Source organism: Sus scrofa, chromosome 1, assembly GCF_054392235.1.
Source record: "Sus scrofa isolate SSC_HxYL_T2T_F1_AM1 chromosome 1, Sscrofa_HxYL_maternal_Yorkshire_Landrace_v2.0, whole genome shotgun sequence".
NCBI classification, from domain to species: domain Eukaryota; kingdom Metazoa; phylum Chordata; class Mammalia; order Artiodactyla; family Suidae; genus Sus; species Sus scrofa.
This window is the reverse complement of record NC_139383.1, coordinates 252867992-252882962: the sequence shown is the minus strand read 5'-3', so window position 1 is coordinate 252882962 and position 14971 is coordinate 252867992. Positions and strand designations below refer to the sequence as shown.

At 41.9% G+C, this 14971-nt stretch overlaps 1 protein-coding gene across 44 annotated transcripts in view; it reads right to left on the bottom strand.

Annotated features, from left to right (window-relative positions):
• INVS (inversin) overlaps window positions 1-14971 on the bottom strand; it is a 160290-nt gene that overhangs the window by 27749 nt on the left and 117570 nt on the right. For all 44 annotated transcript variants that reach the window (XR_014824714.1, XR_014824684.1, XR_014824677.1 and 41 more), the window contains one exon: window positions 11415-11701. Coding sequence is in view for 30 of the 44 variants with exons in the window: in XM_084990979.1 (XP_084847105.1) it covers window positions 11415-11701 (287 nt within the window). In the remaining 14 variants the exon portion in view is untranslated. The remainder of the gene's footprint in view (window positions 1-11414; window positions 11702-14971) is intronic.

Sequence of the window (14971 nt, the reverse complement as noted above, 5' to 3'; positions counted from 1 at the left end):
AACAAACTAAAAGGAGGTGAGCTAAAAATGAGATGTGTACTAAAAAGAAACGAGGTACCAATCCATGAAGAATATCATTAAGTTAAATATTACTTTACTTGCGTGAACATAACTAACGCACATTACTAAGTGGCGGAAACCACTCTGAAAAGGTATGATTCCAACTATATGACATTCTGGAAAAAGGCAAAATTATGGAGACTCTAAACAGATCAGTGGTTGCCAGGTGTTCAGGGAGGAAATTGATGCACCGGCAGAGCACAGAGGATTTTTAGGGAAGAGTGATGGTCACTTTTATGTGTCAACTTGACTGGTATAGGGATGCCCAGATAGTAAAACATTATTTCTGGGTGTGTCTGTGAGGGCGTCTCTGGAAGAGATGAGCATTTGAACTAGCAGTCTGAGTAAAGAAGATCACCCTCACGAAGGCAAGTGGGCACCGTCCAGTCTGTTCAGGGCCTAAAGAGAACAAAACAGTAGAGAAAGGGTGAATTTGCTCTCTTTGCTTGGGCTGGGGCATCAGTTTCCTCTGCCTTGGTCACAGGTGCTCCTGTTTATAAAGCTTTTAGATCTGGATCAGGATTTGTACTGTCAGTCCCTCAATTTCCAAACCTTTGGACTCAGACTCAGAGCATCTGCTCTCCTGTTCTTAAGCCTTCAGACTCACTCAATCATGGCACTGACTTGCAGGTTCTCAAGCTTGCAGGTGGCAGACCATGGGATTTCTCAGCCTCCATAATCAAATGATCAGATCTCCTTTTACACCTGCTGATTGATCACTTGATCTATCATCTGTCTATCTATCTGATTGGTTCTGTTTCTCTGGAGACCTCTAATACAGGCAGTGAAACTACTCTGTATGACACAATGTAGGATACAAGTCTATACATTTGTGAAAACCCACAGAAAGTATAATGCCAGGTGTGAATCCTGATGTCAACTGAACTTCGGTGATAAGGATGTGTCAGGTTCAAATGTACTGCTCTAGTACAGGACGTTGATGTTGGGGGAGGCTGTGCATGTGTAGGGTAGGAGTTTATGGGAGCTGTCCATAGTTTCTGCTCAATTTTGCTGTGAACCTAAAACCTAAGAAGTAAACTCTAGGAGTTCCCTGGTGGCCTAGTGGTTAAGGACTTGGCATTGTGGCTGCTGTGGCTTGAGTTGGATTTCTGGCCCAGGAAGTTCTGCATGCCATGGGTGTGGCCAAAAAAGGTAAACTCTTAAAAAGAAAAGAAAAAAAAGGGAAAATAATGAAGAGATCATTATATATTAAGAGATATGGATAACTAGTAATGATAAAAGTAAAGTCATTTGACTATCAGTAGGGATAGATCAGTGAGAAAGAATAGAAAACATTACCTCATATGAGAATAAACAATAAAGATGACATTTTCTTTGGCCTTGCCTGCAGCATGTGGAAGTTCCCAGGCCAGGGATCAAACCCACATGATAGCAGTGATTCAAGCTGCTGCAGTGACAACACCAGATCCTTAACCCACTGTACCACAAGGAAACTCCTAAAGATGGCATTTTAAATCTTTGGTGGTGAGGAGCTGAGGTGCCCACAGGCCCTGGGCATGACCCCAGAGATCGGTGCTATACTCCTCCAGAAGCCATTATCCACAAAGCCCACTGCCAGCACTGCAGCTCCAAATCATTCCATGTTTATGCCTAGAACAACTGCTTAGTCTCTAAAAAAAAAAAAAAGTCATTCAATTCCAATCTCACTATATAACAAATTAAACATGAGATAGTAAAAATTAGCACATATATGTGTTTATTAGATCTTAACATGGGAAAATCTTTTCTTAGCATTAAACCACAAAGAGAAAAATCTCTCAAGAAAAAAATGAAACAGAATTAAAAGGTAAACAAAATGTTCATTACATAAAGGTAACTATCCTCATTATATAAAGAGCTTTTAGAAATATGACGAAAATGAAAAACCAACACAAAAACTGACAAGAGGAAATCAGTGAATAATCCATAAAATAAATAGGCAAAGCCAATAAAAATATGACAAAATTCCATCTTACTAACTAGGATTCAGTACTCACTTCTTTGCTTAAGTGTTTGGAAAGAGTTTTTTGGTTTTTGCTTTTGAAAAGGTGAGTCAAGCTTCTGCAACCTTCCTAGAAAGAAATCTGGGTATAAAAATTAGAGATCTACACAAAAATTTATGTGAAAGGCCATATTTAGCTTATATGTCCTACAACACAGGCATGATTAAACAAAGCATGCTGTATTTATAATCTGACATAATACTAAGCAGCTACTAACATTTTTGTTGAATACAAAAACCTGAAAACAGGATGCCCATAATTTTCTGAATTAAAAAAAGTAATAGAAGCGTTTGTACAGTTTTTTTAATATTAAGGAGGATTTTTATTCTTTATTCTTTTCTCCTATTTTAATTTTTTTTTGCAATGTACATTAACTAATTTTATAAGTAGGAGAAAATGTCATTTTCTGTTTAAATAAAAAATACCCAACATCCCAAATTAACCCCACAGAACTTCAGGTAGGATAGTTAGGATGTGGGAAAGAATCCAAAATAGAACAAAAATAATAACAAATAAACCCAACACTATTTTAAATAGATTGGGAAACCACACTAAAAAGTGGAGAAGAAGGAAACTCATACAAGTAACTCTGTAGAACCATATTTTAGCTGAGAACTATAAGACTAAGATCAAAAAGCAATGTATGCAAATACCATACTCTAGTAAGTTCATTTCTCACAGAGCTATGGGCTAGCAGTTCTGAAAATACTTTATGTGTGTACTAGGAATGAACAAATAAGCATATATATCATAGTTAAGGCAGCCAGATCTTTCACCATCTGAAAAAAAATTTCAAATTAAAAAAAGATAAAAGCTAGAATAACCCTGTGGTACTGAATGGAATTGGAGGTATCAGTACGAAATCAGTATGTGTGTGTGTGTGTGTGTGTGTTTAATACATATTGACACAGATAGATGCACACGTAGATGGAAATATTTCTCAGTTATCTCTGCTAAAAGGGCTTAGGAGCAATGACAGTGCAATAGTAGTACACATATCTCATGCTAAGATCTTGGTTTCTAATATCATTCTTCAACAAAAGGAACAAGGTTCCTTGGAGAAGTAGATTCCAGGGCTTTGAACAGGGGGGTGATATGATCAGATTTCATTTTGAGAGTCCAATATACTCATAGAGAGGAAAATGGATTGGGGGAGTCAGAGTAAGACAGGTAAGGCCAGTAAGGAAGCTACTGCAATAGTCCAAGTTAGAGATGAAGGTAAGCAAATGTTAGGTAGACTATGTGGTGGTGGTGGATGAGATACAGAGAAAAGATTTGAAAGATATTTAGGAAACAGAGGTGACAAGACTTGGAGAGAGACTGGATGTGACCGGTAAAGGAAAAGAATAATCAAATTTCACTCCTGGGATGGTCGTACAGATGGGAGAGTATGTCATTAACCAGTGTTGGGAGTAGGTTTACAGGGAGTCGTAATCAGTTCTGTCTTGGACAGGTTAAGTGTGAGATGCCTTTGGGAATATACATAATTGGAGTAAGGAAAAGAGGTCAGGGAGTCTCTAGCATCTTGGTAGTAACTGAGTTTGCTGCCTTAGCCATTGTACCTACGCTAAGTGTAAGGGCCCACATACACTCCCAGCAAGTCACACCCACTAGCTCTGGCAGCTCATATGGTGAGAATAAGAAAATGGCAGGGGTGGCCCATAAAACAGTGACTTTCTCCTCTACTAGATTACCCTGAAAACCACACTGACTCAAAGACAACTTTATCTCAACACCTCCCACTAGCAATCTGCTACCAAGTCATCTCAATTCTACATCTCAGGTCCATCCCCTCCTTATCACCCTGCCGCTACTGTGCCTTAGTCTAGACCCTATCTGGTCCTTCAAAGCCATTCGCCACTCAGTCTCAGTGGTCTTTCTAAATGAAGTCTCCTTCCTTCCCCTCTTTGAGATAGAAATGACGTTAACGATAATAACAGCTCGTGCTAATAGAGTGCTGCAGGCACTGTGTTTGAATCTCCATGGGTTACCTCATTAGTGATCACAATTTTCCAAGACAGGCATTATTATCTCTCTCTCTCTCTCTCTCTTTTTTTTTTTTTTTTTTTTTTTTACAAATAAAGAAAAGGAGGCTTGAAGAGGTTAAAGTAACTTGCTCAAGATTATAGAGCTGGTAAGTGGTAGGGTCTAAAGCTCATGTACTTAGCCACTAGGCTCTACACAGAGCATAAATAATAGAAAGGGAAGGGGAAGGAAGAAGAAAAGTTACCTGTTAAGAGACCTTAGGCAAGCCCTTCTTTTAGGGCCTCAGGTTCCTGACTTGTCTTAAGGAGTCTGTACTAGACGTGCTCTAAAAGCCCTCAGGTTCTAACTTACTCTACCTCTACGAAATAGGATAATGGAGAAAAAGACGGTTCCCATCTCTGGCGTCCTGCTGGGATGCCCACCCTGCAAGGTCTATGCTGCCTGATCACTGATCAGCTGAAGTAGCTGTGACCCTTCTTTATGTGGCTAGAAGTGTCCTTTGCCCAATTATGTTGGGTTTCCTAGGAACACTACCCTAGAGAAGCCCTAGTCAATGGCCAGTCTTGATTTTTAGAAGTATCTCCCTATTTTCTTTTGTACTCTGGCCTCTTGGGCAAGTCAGTAAGGGCAAAGTCTGCCCATGAAACTGGAGCTTCCTCTTCCTACATCTGAATCAGGTTCACTAGCTCTCCCCAAAATCCGGTTGCTGGGCTTCTCTGTGGCCCTGGTTGCATGTTTGAATCTGGCTTTTTCCAAAGGTCCCTTATTCAGGGCACCATTTCCTGCCCTCAAACAAATGAGGAACTCTCCTGATTCTCAACTGTTCTAGAACAATAACTTTTAAAATTTTGTTGACAATAACCCATACCAAGAAATAAATCTTACATTGGGGCCCAGTACACTCATACACATGTACACAGACATATAACTTTAACAGAACTTATCACTTTTACAATGTGCAAGGTACTTTGGTATATTCTACTGCAGTCTACCATGAAAATTATCCTGGTCCAATCCACTGAATTCATTCCATGAGGCCAACTGGCTTGAAAAATCATTATATAACCATGGACTAGTTCATCTATAAACCAAAAGTGAAGAGAGGAAGTCTAACTAGCATCAGAATAATTAAGGACAAGAGCACTGGTGGAGTTCCTGTCGAGGCTCAGCAGTAACAAACCCAACTGGTATTCATGAGGACATAGGTTCAATCCCTAGCCTCACTCCTGCGTTGCTCTGAGATGTGGTGTAGGTCACAGATGCAACTTGGATCCTATGTCGCTATGGCTGTGGCACAGGTTGGCAGCTGCAGCTCCAATTCAACCCCTAGCCATAGGCCACAGGTGCAGTTCTAAAAAGATTAAAAAAAAAAGACCAGAGGATTGGTTGTGAAAAACTGATAACTTCATGGATTTTTCAGGATGTGAGGTAACTACTTGTGTGTGATCAGGTCCACAGTAGATGTGGCTGGCTTTGTAGCATAACTCTCTCTAGGTATTAGAGAAAGGCAAATAGCCAGAATTACCTTGTGTAGTTGTAAACAGTCTGAAATTACTGAATTCTCCCTTTTCTCTGCTCTGTAGAGCTTTAGATTAGGGGAAACCACTGTCCATTTTGAAGTTGCAGGAATTGAGTATAATTCTTGGGGTACAGAGTAAACCCAAAAAGCAATCAAACTTTTTTTTTTTTGGTCTTTTTGCCGCTCCCGTGGCATATGGAGGTTCCCAGGCTAGGGGTCGAATAGGAGCTGTAGCCACCAGCCTACACCAGAGCCATAGCAACGTGAGATCCGAGCCGCGTCTGCAACCTACACCACAGCTCACGGCAACTCCAGATCCTTAACCCACTGAGCAAGGCCAGGGATCAAACCCGCAACCTCATGGTTCCTAGTCGGATTTGTTAACCACTGTGCCACAATGGGAACTCCAAGCAATCAAACTTTTAACAGGAGTCAGGTCAAGAAATATTTACCTATGCAACCAGTATTGTGCTCAGTGCTATAAGAAAGATGCTCATGGTATGGTCCTTAATCTTTTTTTTTTTTTTTAACTTTTCAGGGCCACACCTGCAGCATTTGGAAGTTCCCAGGCTAGGGGTCGAATCGGAGCTGCAGCTGCCAACCTACACCACAGCCACAGCAACGTGGGATATGAGCCACATTTTCGACCTACACCACAGCTTGCAGCAATGCCCGATCCTTAACGTACTGAGTGAGGCCAGGGATGGAACCTGCATCCTCCTGGATGCTAGTTGGGTTAGTTACCAGTGAGCCAAAATGGGAACCCCTGGTCCTTAGTAGTCTTATTTATAACTCAGTATGACTGGCACACAGTGTGGGCTCAAAAACAAGTCTGTTGATTTGGTCAACTGAGTAGAAGAAAAGCTTTGCCATAAAAATGGGACTCTGTTACAGAAAACATGTGTATACCCAATGAGTATTTTTCCCGTCATGTTTAACCATCTCTGAATCTCTAAATCTGTACCATACAACTATACATTCAACACATATTTATTATTATCTCTTGTGTGCCAGACACCCTGCTGGGTGCTAAGGATACAGAAGTAAGCGACATATTGCTCCTTCTGAGAGACTGCTTAATGGCCAAAGATTCTTCCCATTGCATTATCCACTCACCTTTGAAATGGGACTTTGTAATGTTCTCCATCCGGAGGTGGAGTCTATGTCTCCATCCTAGTGAATCTGGGTTGGCCTCATGAGCTATTCTGATCAACAGAATGTGGTAGAAATGAAGGGAAAGTTCTGGAGCCTAGGGCTCAGGAGGGCTTGTAGCTTCTGCCTTCTCTTTCTCAGAGCACTGCCCTGAGAACAACATGCAAGGAAGATGGTCTAACTTACTGGAGGATAAAAGGTCATGCAGAACAGAAATGAGTCACCTTGGCCAATAGCCAGCACCAATTGCCAGACATGCGCAGGAAGCCATTTGGACTTTCCAGCCTGGCTTTACCTTCTAGCAGCCACAGGAGTAAGCACAGTTGATCCAGTAGAGATGCCCCCTAACCAACCCAGGAACTGTGAGAAAATAAACCATTGTTTTAAGCTATTTATTTTTCGGGGTAGTGTGTTATGTCCTTAGAGATAAATACCACAGAAACTGATGCCTAAAAAAGAGAGGTGCTGGCCTAACGAAAGCAGAACATTGACTTTGAGACTGGCTGGTGAACAGAAGTTGAAAAAGCAATGACAAGACTATTAGTGAAGGCTGGAGGAGCAGAGAATGAATTGCTCTTGGAGCCTGGGGAAAGTGAACCGTGTAATTCAGTGGCAAGAAAACTGGCGAAATTATCCCCTGCAGTAACTCTGAATATGGAAAATATACCTAATGAACTTGTAGATATGGCTTAGGAGCTTTCCAGGTGGAGTGCTGAAGAAAAATATCAACTGGCTTTTTTAACGGTATATGATAAGGTATGGGGAAAAAGAAATAAAATGAAGAAAGAATGGCTCACCTTGCACAGAGAATTTTAGAGGAATTATAAAGAGCCCAGAATGTGCTAGATTAGAAAACTGTTTTAAATTTTCATTCTTTCCAGCCAACAAGAGTCTCGTAGTAAGATATGACCTAGAAATAATGATCAAATCAAGAATATGGCTGTGCAACCCTTTATTAAGACCCCAAAAATATTTAAGATTATACATTATAGGCCTCTCACCTAGCCAAAAAACTTCTAAGAATCTTAAGGGGATTTTTCCATAGCTGTATGAGCCACCCGAAGTCAAAAATAATTATGGATGTGGTTTTGGAATGTGGAGTAAGTCCAATCAGATTCATAGAAGATCCATGAAGTTCCTGAGATAATTGTATCACTGAAAGTACCACTACTGAGGCAGTTCAAAACAAAAAGGAGGCTATGGGGTCCCAGTAAACAGGCTGAGAAAGTTACTCAGCTGCAAGCATGGGCTATATGTCATGGAAAGGAAAGACACTGCAGAGAACAGAGCCAAGAGGCCAGGAAAATAATGGAATAGAACACCACACATAGGGGTAAAACCAGACCCTAAACAAGGCACATTTCATACCATGGCGTAGGAGCCCTGCTAATGTGTAATCAGTTGGCTTTCAGAATTGCTATGGACTAGTGACTGCTGTGTGCCTCCTATTTCTCCCATTTGGAAACAGAGGTATCTACTGTGGTTATTCTGTTCCTATCTCATAATTGCTCTTTGGGTGTGTGTATGAACTGATGTGTTTTTTGTTGACTGATCTTTGAATCAGAAAGATTCACACCTGGGAAACCTCCGCAACATGACATGGACATGACACAATGCTCAAGATCCAAGACTTCTTTTTTTTAATTTTTTTATTTATTTTATTTTATTTTTTTGTCTTTTTGCCTTTTTCTATGACCACTCCCACGGCATATGGAGGTTCCCAGGCTAGAGGTCAAATAGGAGCTGTAGCCACCAGCCTACACCACAGCCACAGCAACACGGGATCTGAGCCGCCTCTGCAACCTACACCACAGCTCACGGCAACGCCAGATCCTTAACCCACTGAGCAAGGCCAGGGATCGAACCCGCAACCTCATGGTTCCTAGTCGGGTTCATTAACCACTGCGCCACCAAGGGAACTCCAAGATCCAAGACTTCTAACTTGATGTGATAATTTGGATAAGATTTTGAGGTGAGAATATTTTGCATGTGGGAAAAATGTGAATAATTTGTGACCAAAAAGGAATCGTGATAGATTGTTTAATAGTCAAAAATTTCTTCCATCCTAGTATGCACAGAGATGAAATCTATTTCTCCATATTATTTAATCTGGGATGGTCATATAACTTGCTTTGATCCACAGAATGTAGCAAGCAAGTTCTAGTGCCTTTTCCTCAAGAGGTCTTAAAACTTTTGCCTGTGCTTTCTTAGAATGATGTCCCGAGATCCCCGAAGACCACTGTGTAAGCAAGCCTTTCTAGCCTATTGGAGGATGAAAGACCATGTAAAGCAGAGTCAAGGAATCCCAGCTGACAGTCAGCATCAACTGCCAGACATTCCATCTTAGACCATCCAATTCAACTGGCCCTCCACCTGAATGTAGCCATGTAATGAGAGCAGGTGAAGCCTGTAGAGGAACTGCCCAACCAATGCACAGAATCATGAGAGAGAATAAATTGTTGTCTTAAGCCTCTTGGTTTTACTGTAGTTTGTTATACTGCAGCAGATAACTGAAGTAACCCTGACTTTATAGATCCCGTAGTGTAGTGGAAAAAACAGACAAGTAAGCCATTAACAACTATAAAAGGTGGTGATCTTTAGACTAGGGAAGTCCAGGAAAGCTCTGGGCGTATATAGCAGGAAAATAAAGCCTCATCCAGTGGGAAGGTATGGCTATGTACAGGAAGGAGAATTCTTCTTGAGAGCTGAAAAAATAAGAGGCACTTTTTTCCATATGGACAAAGGGAATGTTACATGCAAAGGTCTTGGGCTGAGAAAGAACTTGAGAAAATACAACATGTCTGTCATATCAAGAGTCTAGTTAATGTTAGTTGAATGAATAAATGAACGTATATACAACAAAACATTAGACCATTCTTAAGGTTTATATTGCTAATGTACTGTCACTGATTAAGTGGGATATGGAATTATATTCTAGATAGGTTTGTGGTCATTCAGGTATACTTTTACCTAGACCAGCAGTATGATTTAATAATAGTAGTTACTGAAGCTTTACCATGGGTCATGGACAATATAACAAGTATTCTACATTAATTGTTTCTATTTATAACTGCCTAGCAGGGTAGAGAATATACCCCTATTTTATGGCTAAGGAAATCAAGGTTCAGAGAGAGAGCCTGAATTGTCCATTAATGTGACTGGCCCTGATAAAAATCCTGGAGTTCTAGGTTTAGGTGCACTTTCCTGGTAGACACATGCTGCCTAACTAGTAGTCATAGTTCACCGCTAGAGGAATTAAGCATGTCCTACATGACTCCATTGAGAGAAGACTATTAGAAGCTTTCACCTGCTTTCCTCCAGACTTTGCTCAATGTGCCTTTTCCCTTTGCTGATTTTGCTTTGTACCCCTTTGTTACAAAAAACTCATAGCTTTGAATACAAAGATACTCTGAGTCTTGAGACCTCCTAGTAAATTGGTGAACCTGGGGTGGTCTTGGGCACCCTCAAAACACTAAGCAAAATCCAAACAAGGTAAGCTTCCAAAATCTATGCCAAGACAGATCATATTAAAAGAATGAAAGCTAAATATAGAGGAAAAAAAATCTCAATAGGACCCAGAAAGAAATGACATGTTACCTAGGAACATTACCAAGGGACACCAACCAATTCATAAGACAGTGGAATTCTCGTCTGAAACCATGGAAGCCAGAGGAAGTGATACAGTCTTTTTCAAGTGTTAAAAGACCTGCCAACTGTAAATCCTATATCTGGTTTCACAATTCTTCAGGAATGAAATAAAACATTCTCAGACAAAAGAAAACAGAAAGAATTTGTTGCCAGTAGAGCTACCCTTAAATATTGGCTAAGAAAGTTCTTCAAATAGAAAGGAAATGATGAAAGAAGGAATCTGGAGCCCTAGAAAGGAAGAGAAAACAATGGAAAAACAGAAACAGGGGTACATAAAATAGACTATCCTTTTCCTCAGTGATTGAAACCAAAATTGTAATAGCATCTAAGACCCAATCAATGATAAAAGTGGAGAGTACAACATTGTAAATCAACTATACTTCAATTAAAAACAAACAAAAAAAAAGAACAACTACAAAAAAATGGGAAAGGTAAAGTTACCTTTCACTCAAAGTGGTAAAATGTTGATGCTAGCAGACTAAGTCCCTTATAATCTATATATCCTATATATAATGTACAAGTATATTATAATACGCAGAGCAACCACTGCAAAAACTAAGAAAGAGATGTACTAAAAAGTACCATAAATCCAATTAATATGGAATCCTAAAGGAAGTTACTTATAGGAAGAAAAGAGAAACAGAAGAATTAAAGAGAAGATAAATAATAAAATGGCTGCCCTTAAATGTAAATGGTCTAACTACATGAATTAAAAGTGCCCACAGGAGTTCCCATCGTGGCGCAGTGGTTAACAAATCCGACTAGGAACCACGAGGTTGCGGGTTCGGTCCCTGCCCTTGTTCAGTGGGTTAACGATCTGGCGTTGCCGTGAGCTGTGGTGTAGGTTGCAGACGAGGCTCGGATCCCACGTTGCTGTGGCTCTGGCGTAGGCCAGTGGCTACAGCTCCGATTCGACCCCTAGCCTGGGAACCTCCATATGCCGCAGGAGCGGCCCAAAGAAATAGCAAAAAGACAAAAAAAAAAAAAAAAAAAAAAAAAAGTGCCCACAGTATGAGTTAGTAGAGTAACAAAGACAATACACTCACCTCTTGGTTTTCTGGGGCCTGTTCTTGGAAAGTCGGGGGAAAGACGCTGCTCCTTCTGGGGGGCTCTGCTTGGAGTCTCTCTGCCTGGAGATTGTCTGCAGGCTTTCTGCTCAGGGCCCTGGGCTGTGTCGCTACAAGGAGGCTGTTTGCTAGGGGCACAGCTCTGACTGTGAGGCTCAGACTGGGTGCTGGGCAAATGGGGAGGGGCTTGAGGTCTGCAGGAATCTGGACTCAACCTTCCCTTCTGTTGTTCTGCCTCTCTTCGCTTGATTTCCTCTTCTCGCTTCCTGGGAGCAAAGCCAAGGTAGAAGAAGAAACAATTAAGAATGTTACCTGTTCAAGTGTTCCTGAGTGAGATTTAAATCTTAAAAGGAGCTACCTTTTTGGAAATTCACAATTTCACAATTCCTTCCTCCCTCCCTTCCTTCTTTCCTTATTTTTTGGCTTTTTAGGGCTGCACCTGAGGCATATGGAAGTTCCCAGGCCAAGGGTTGGGAACACAGCCATAGCAACACCAGATCCGAGCCGCATCTGTGACCTACACCACAGCTTATGGCAAGGCCAGATCCTTAACCCACTGAGCAAGGCCAGGAATCAAACCCGAATCCTCATGGATACTAGTTGGGTTTGTTACCACTGAGCCACAATGGGAACTCCCACAATTTCTGGTTTTTTTTGGCAGCACCTGCTGCATATGTAAGTTCCTTGGCCAGAAGTCAAATCCAGGCCACAATGGCAAACTGAGCCATTGCAGTGACAATGTTGGATTCTAAACCTCTGGTGCCACAAAAGAACTCCATGATTTCCTATCTTTTATCCAGGTCTTATAATTCAAAAGATAATGGCGCTGGAAAGAATCTTATAGATCAGCCTGTGCCCACTTGAGACACACATGACAGGTAACCACAGAACTCTTTGGTGAGACATAACACAATCCTAAGATGTGTGTGCCCCAAGCTTGTGTGTGATCCCTGGAGCTAATTATAACTACATTTCTTTTATTCCTATTCAAAAAGTACATCAGAATGCAACTGAGAATGAAAGCCACAGGGATAACCTTTAGTATTCTCTATTTATTAAAAAGACGACTGATAAACCTTAATGATTGTACAAAAAAAATTACAAAGCACCTCACAGCTGATTATAACACACCTGTTTTAACACTGCCATCAAGAGCTCTAGCTAATGAGTCACAGCCACTCATCTTACAGATGAGGTCCAGAAGGTAGGGTGGTTTTCAATAAGTCATACACAAGTAGTTGGTGTTTAAGTGGGAACCTTTGGGTAGCAACAGATAGAAGAGGGCTGGCCAGAGAGGGCCAGGTCTAGAAATGAGTGTGAGGCAGACGGGTCTGAGGTAGTGCAGATCCGAGGTAGCAAAGGCCCAGGAAGGGGCCAGGTGCTTGAGGATGAAGGGGCTGAGCTAATAAGGACAGTATCTGTTTGACCAATGCCACTAATTAGTAAGGATTTCTAAAAGAAAGAAAAGAGGAGGAAAACTAACATTTTCTGGGCACTGCTGACAGTGCTAGGCACTGAAGATACATTAATGAGGACCACGGGGCTCAGCCCTCCCTTGAAGAACCTTCCATCCAGAGGGAGACAGCCAGGCCATCAGGGCTAACATGTAATGTAAGAAATGTTATAACAGTGGGCTTGCACAGAGGAAGTAGTGATTAATACTGTGGAGGAATCTGGAAGAAGGTCCCAACCTTTGATTCTCAAAGATGTGTAGGAGTTTGCCAGGCAGGTAGGTGGGGGTGAGGATGTTAGTCTGAGGACAGTTTGGATAAAGGCAAATGGTATGGAAAGACTAGGTCTGTTTTGCTTCTTCTGATCTTTAAACAATGTTTGCTCTACACAGCAGGCACCCAGTACATACTTGCTGCTCAGGAAGAGAACTTGGTTGCCATTTAAAGGTACAGTTTAAAGCAGAATAATTAGAGGATAGTGCAGAGAACTCTGCACTGAGAAGCATAAGAATTTTTCTGGTCTGGCCTCTGCCAATAATCACAAAAAGACCTTGATTGAGTCACTTTCCTGTTGAAGACTCAGTTTCCCCAGGTCTAACACTTACATACTGGATGACCCCTCTTAATCCTGAATCCCTTAAGGGTCTGTTTGGAAACCAGATGTCTTCATAAAATCCGGGCTGTGTTTTGTAATGAGATGTAGAGATTTCTTTCATTGGAGTAGCTGGTATCAGGGTCCTTCTTAGTGGGGGACTTTGTTTATGCAAATACTTCAATAAACTTAGGGGCAGGATTGAGGGCTGAGAGAAGGTGAGACTTTCAGGGTGCTGGTGGTGAGTTCTGAGGCTCCAGAGAAGAAGGTTGCTGTGTCAGGACAAAGAATTTGTTTGTAGCTCCTGACAGGGAGGGAGGAGATGAAAGAACAAAAGGGAGAGAAGAGAGGGCGGAGAAAGAAGAGGTAAGAGGCTGGTGCTGTGAGGAGCTAGGGCCAGGGCAGAGAATCTGCCCAGGGCAAGGGGGTAAAAGGACTTTAGAGCTGTGATCCTCACACTTTTGTGAACTGAATCTCTTGAGATTTTTTTTACTATTATTTTTTGTCTTTTTAGGGCAGAACCCACGGCATATGGAAGTTCCCAGGCTAGGGGTCGAATTGGAGCTACAGCTGCCAGCCTACCCCACAGTCACAGCAGTGCAGGATCCAAGGCCTTGTCTGTGACCTACACCACAGCTCGAGGCAACTGACTCACTGAGTGAGGCCAGGGATCGAACCGGCATCCTCTTGGATACTAGTCAGATTCATTGCCCCTGAGCGACAGTGGGAACTCCATTGGGGTTTTTTTGTTTGCTTGTTTTTTCTGTCTCTCATGAGATCTTGCTAGAACCTAGATTCCAACTTACCAGGCCTGGGGGTGGGGCTCAAGATTCTGCATTTCTAACAAGCACCCAGGTCATACAGGTGTTGCTGGTCCTCTGCCCATAACCTGAGTAGCGAGGCTTGAGAGAATAGGAAAATCTCGTGCGGGCTGTTAACTATACCATTACGGGCTATGGAATGTGAGTCTCCTCAATGGTGCCAGCTTTTTAGAAAGCCTCTCATGCTCATAAATGCCTTTTTACAAGCAACCTGACAAGTTGTGGGCTAAGATATCAGAAGCAAGTGCTCAGGCAGAGACCCCAAGCCCCCAAAAGTCTTAGAATCCAGAATTCCACAGACTGTGCAATTTGAAACAAGGCTTATTTAACTCTCAAGGGACAGGGAAGATTCGGATGATAGATATCTGAGTTACACTTCAATATAAAGCCTTGTCAACTTAGCCCCTTCTGAAGGTCTTTCATCTTATGTGGTGAAGCCCCTGATCTGGGCTCCAGGCTTTCCTTCTCTGATAGTTTCCCATTGAGTTCCACCCCAGAAAAGGGTTGTGCTGCCTCCTGTACAGCTTGAATGTTTTTATTTGACTCAGGTCTTGCTACATGCTTTGCCAAGTGCTGACAATTGTGCACACTGTGCTGCAATCGACAGGCGAGCCAGACAGCCTGTCATCATCCGTGCCTGAGATTCATGTGGATGTTAGCAGGTGCCATTGT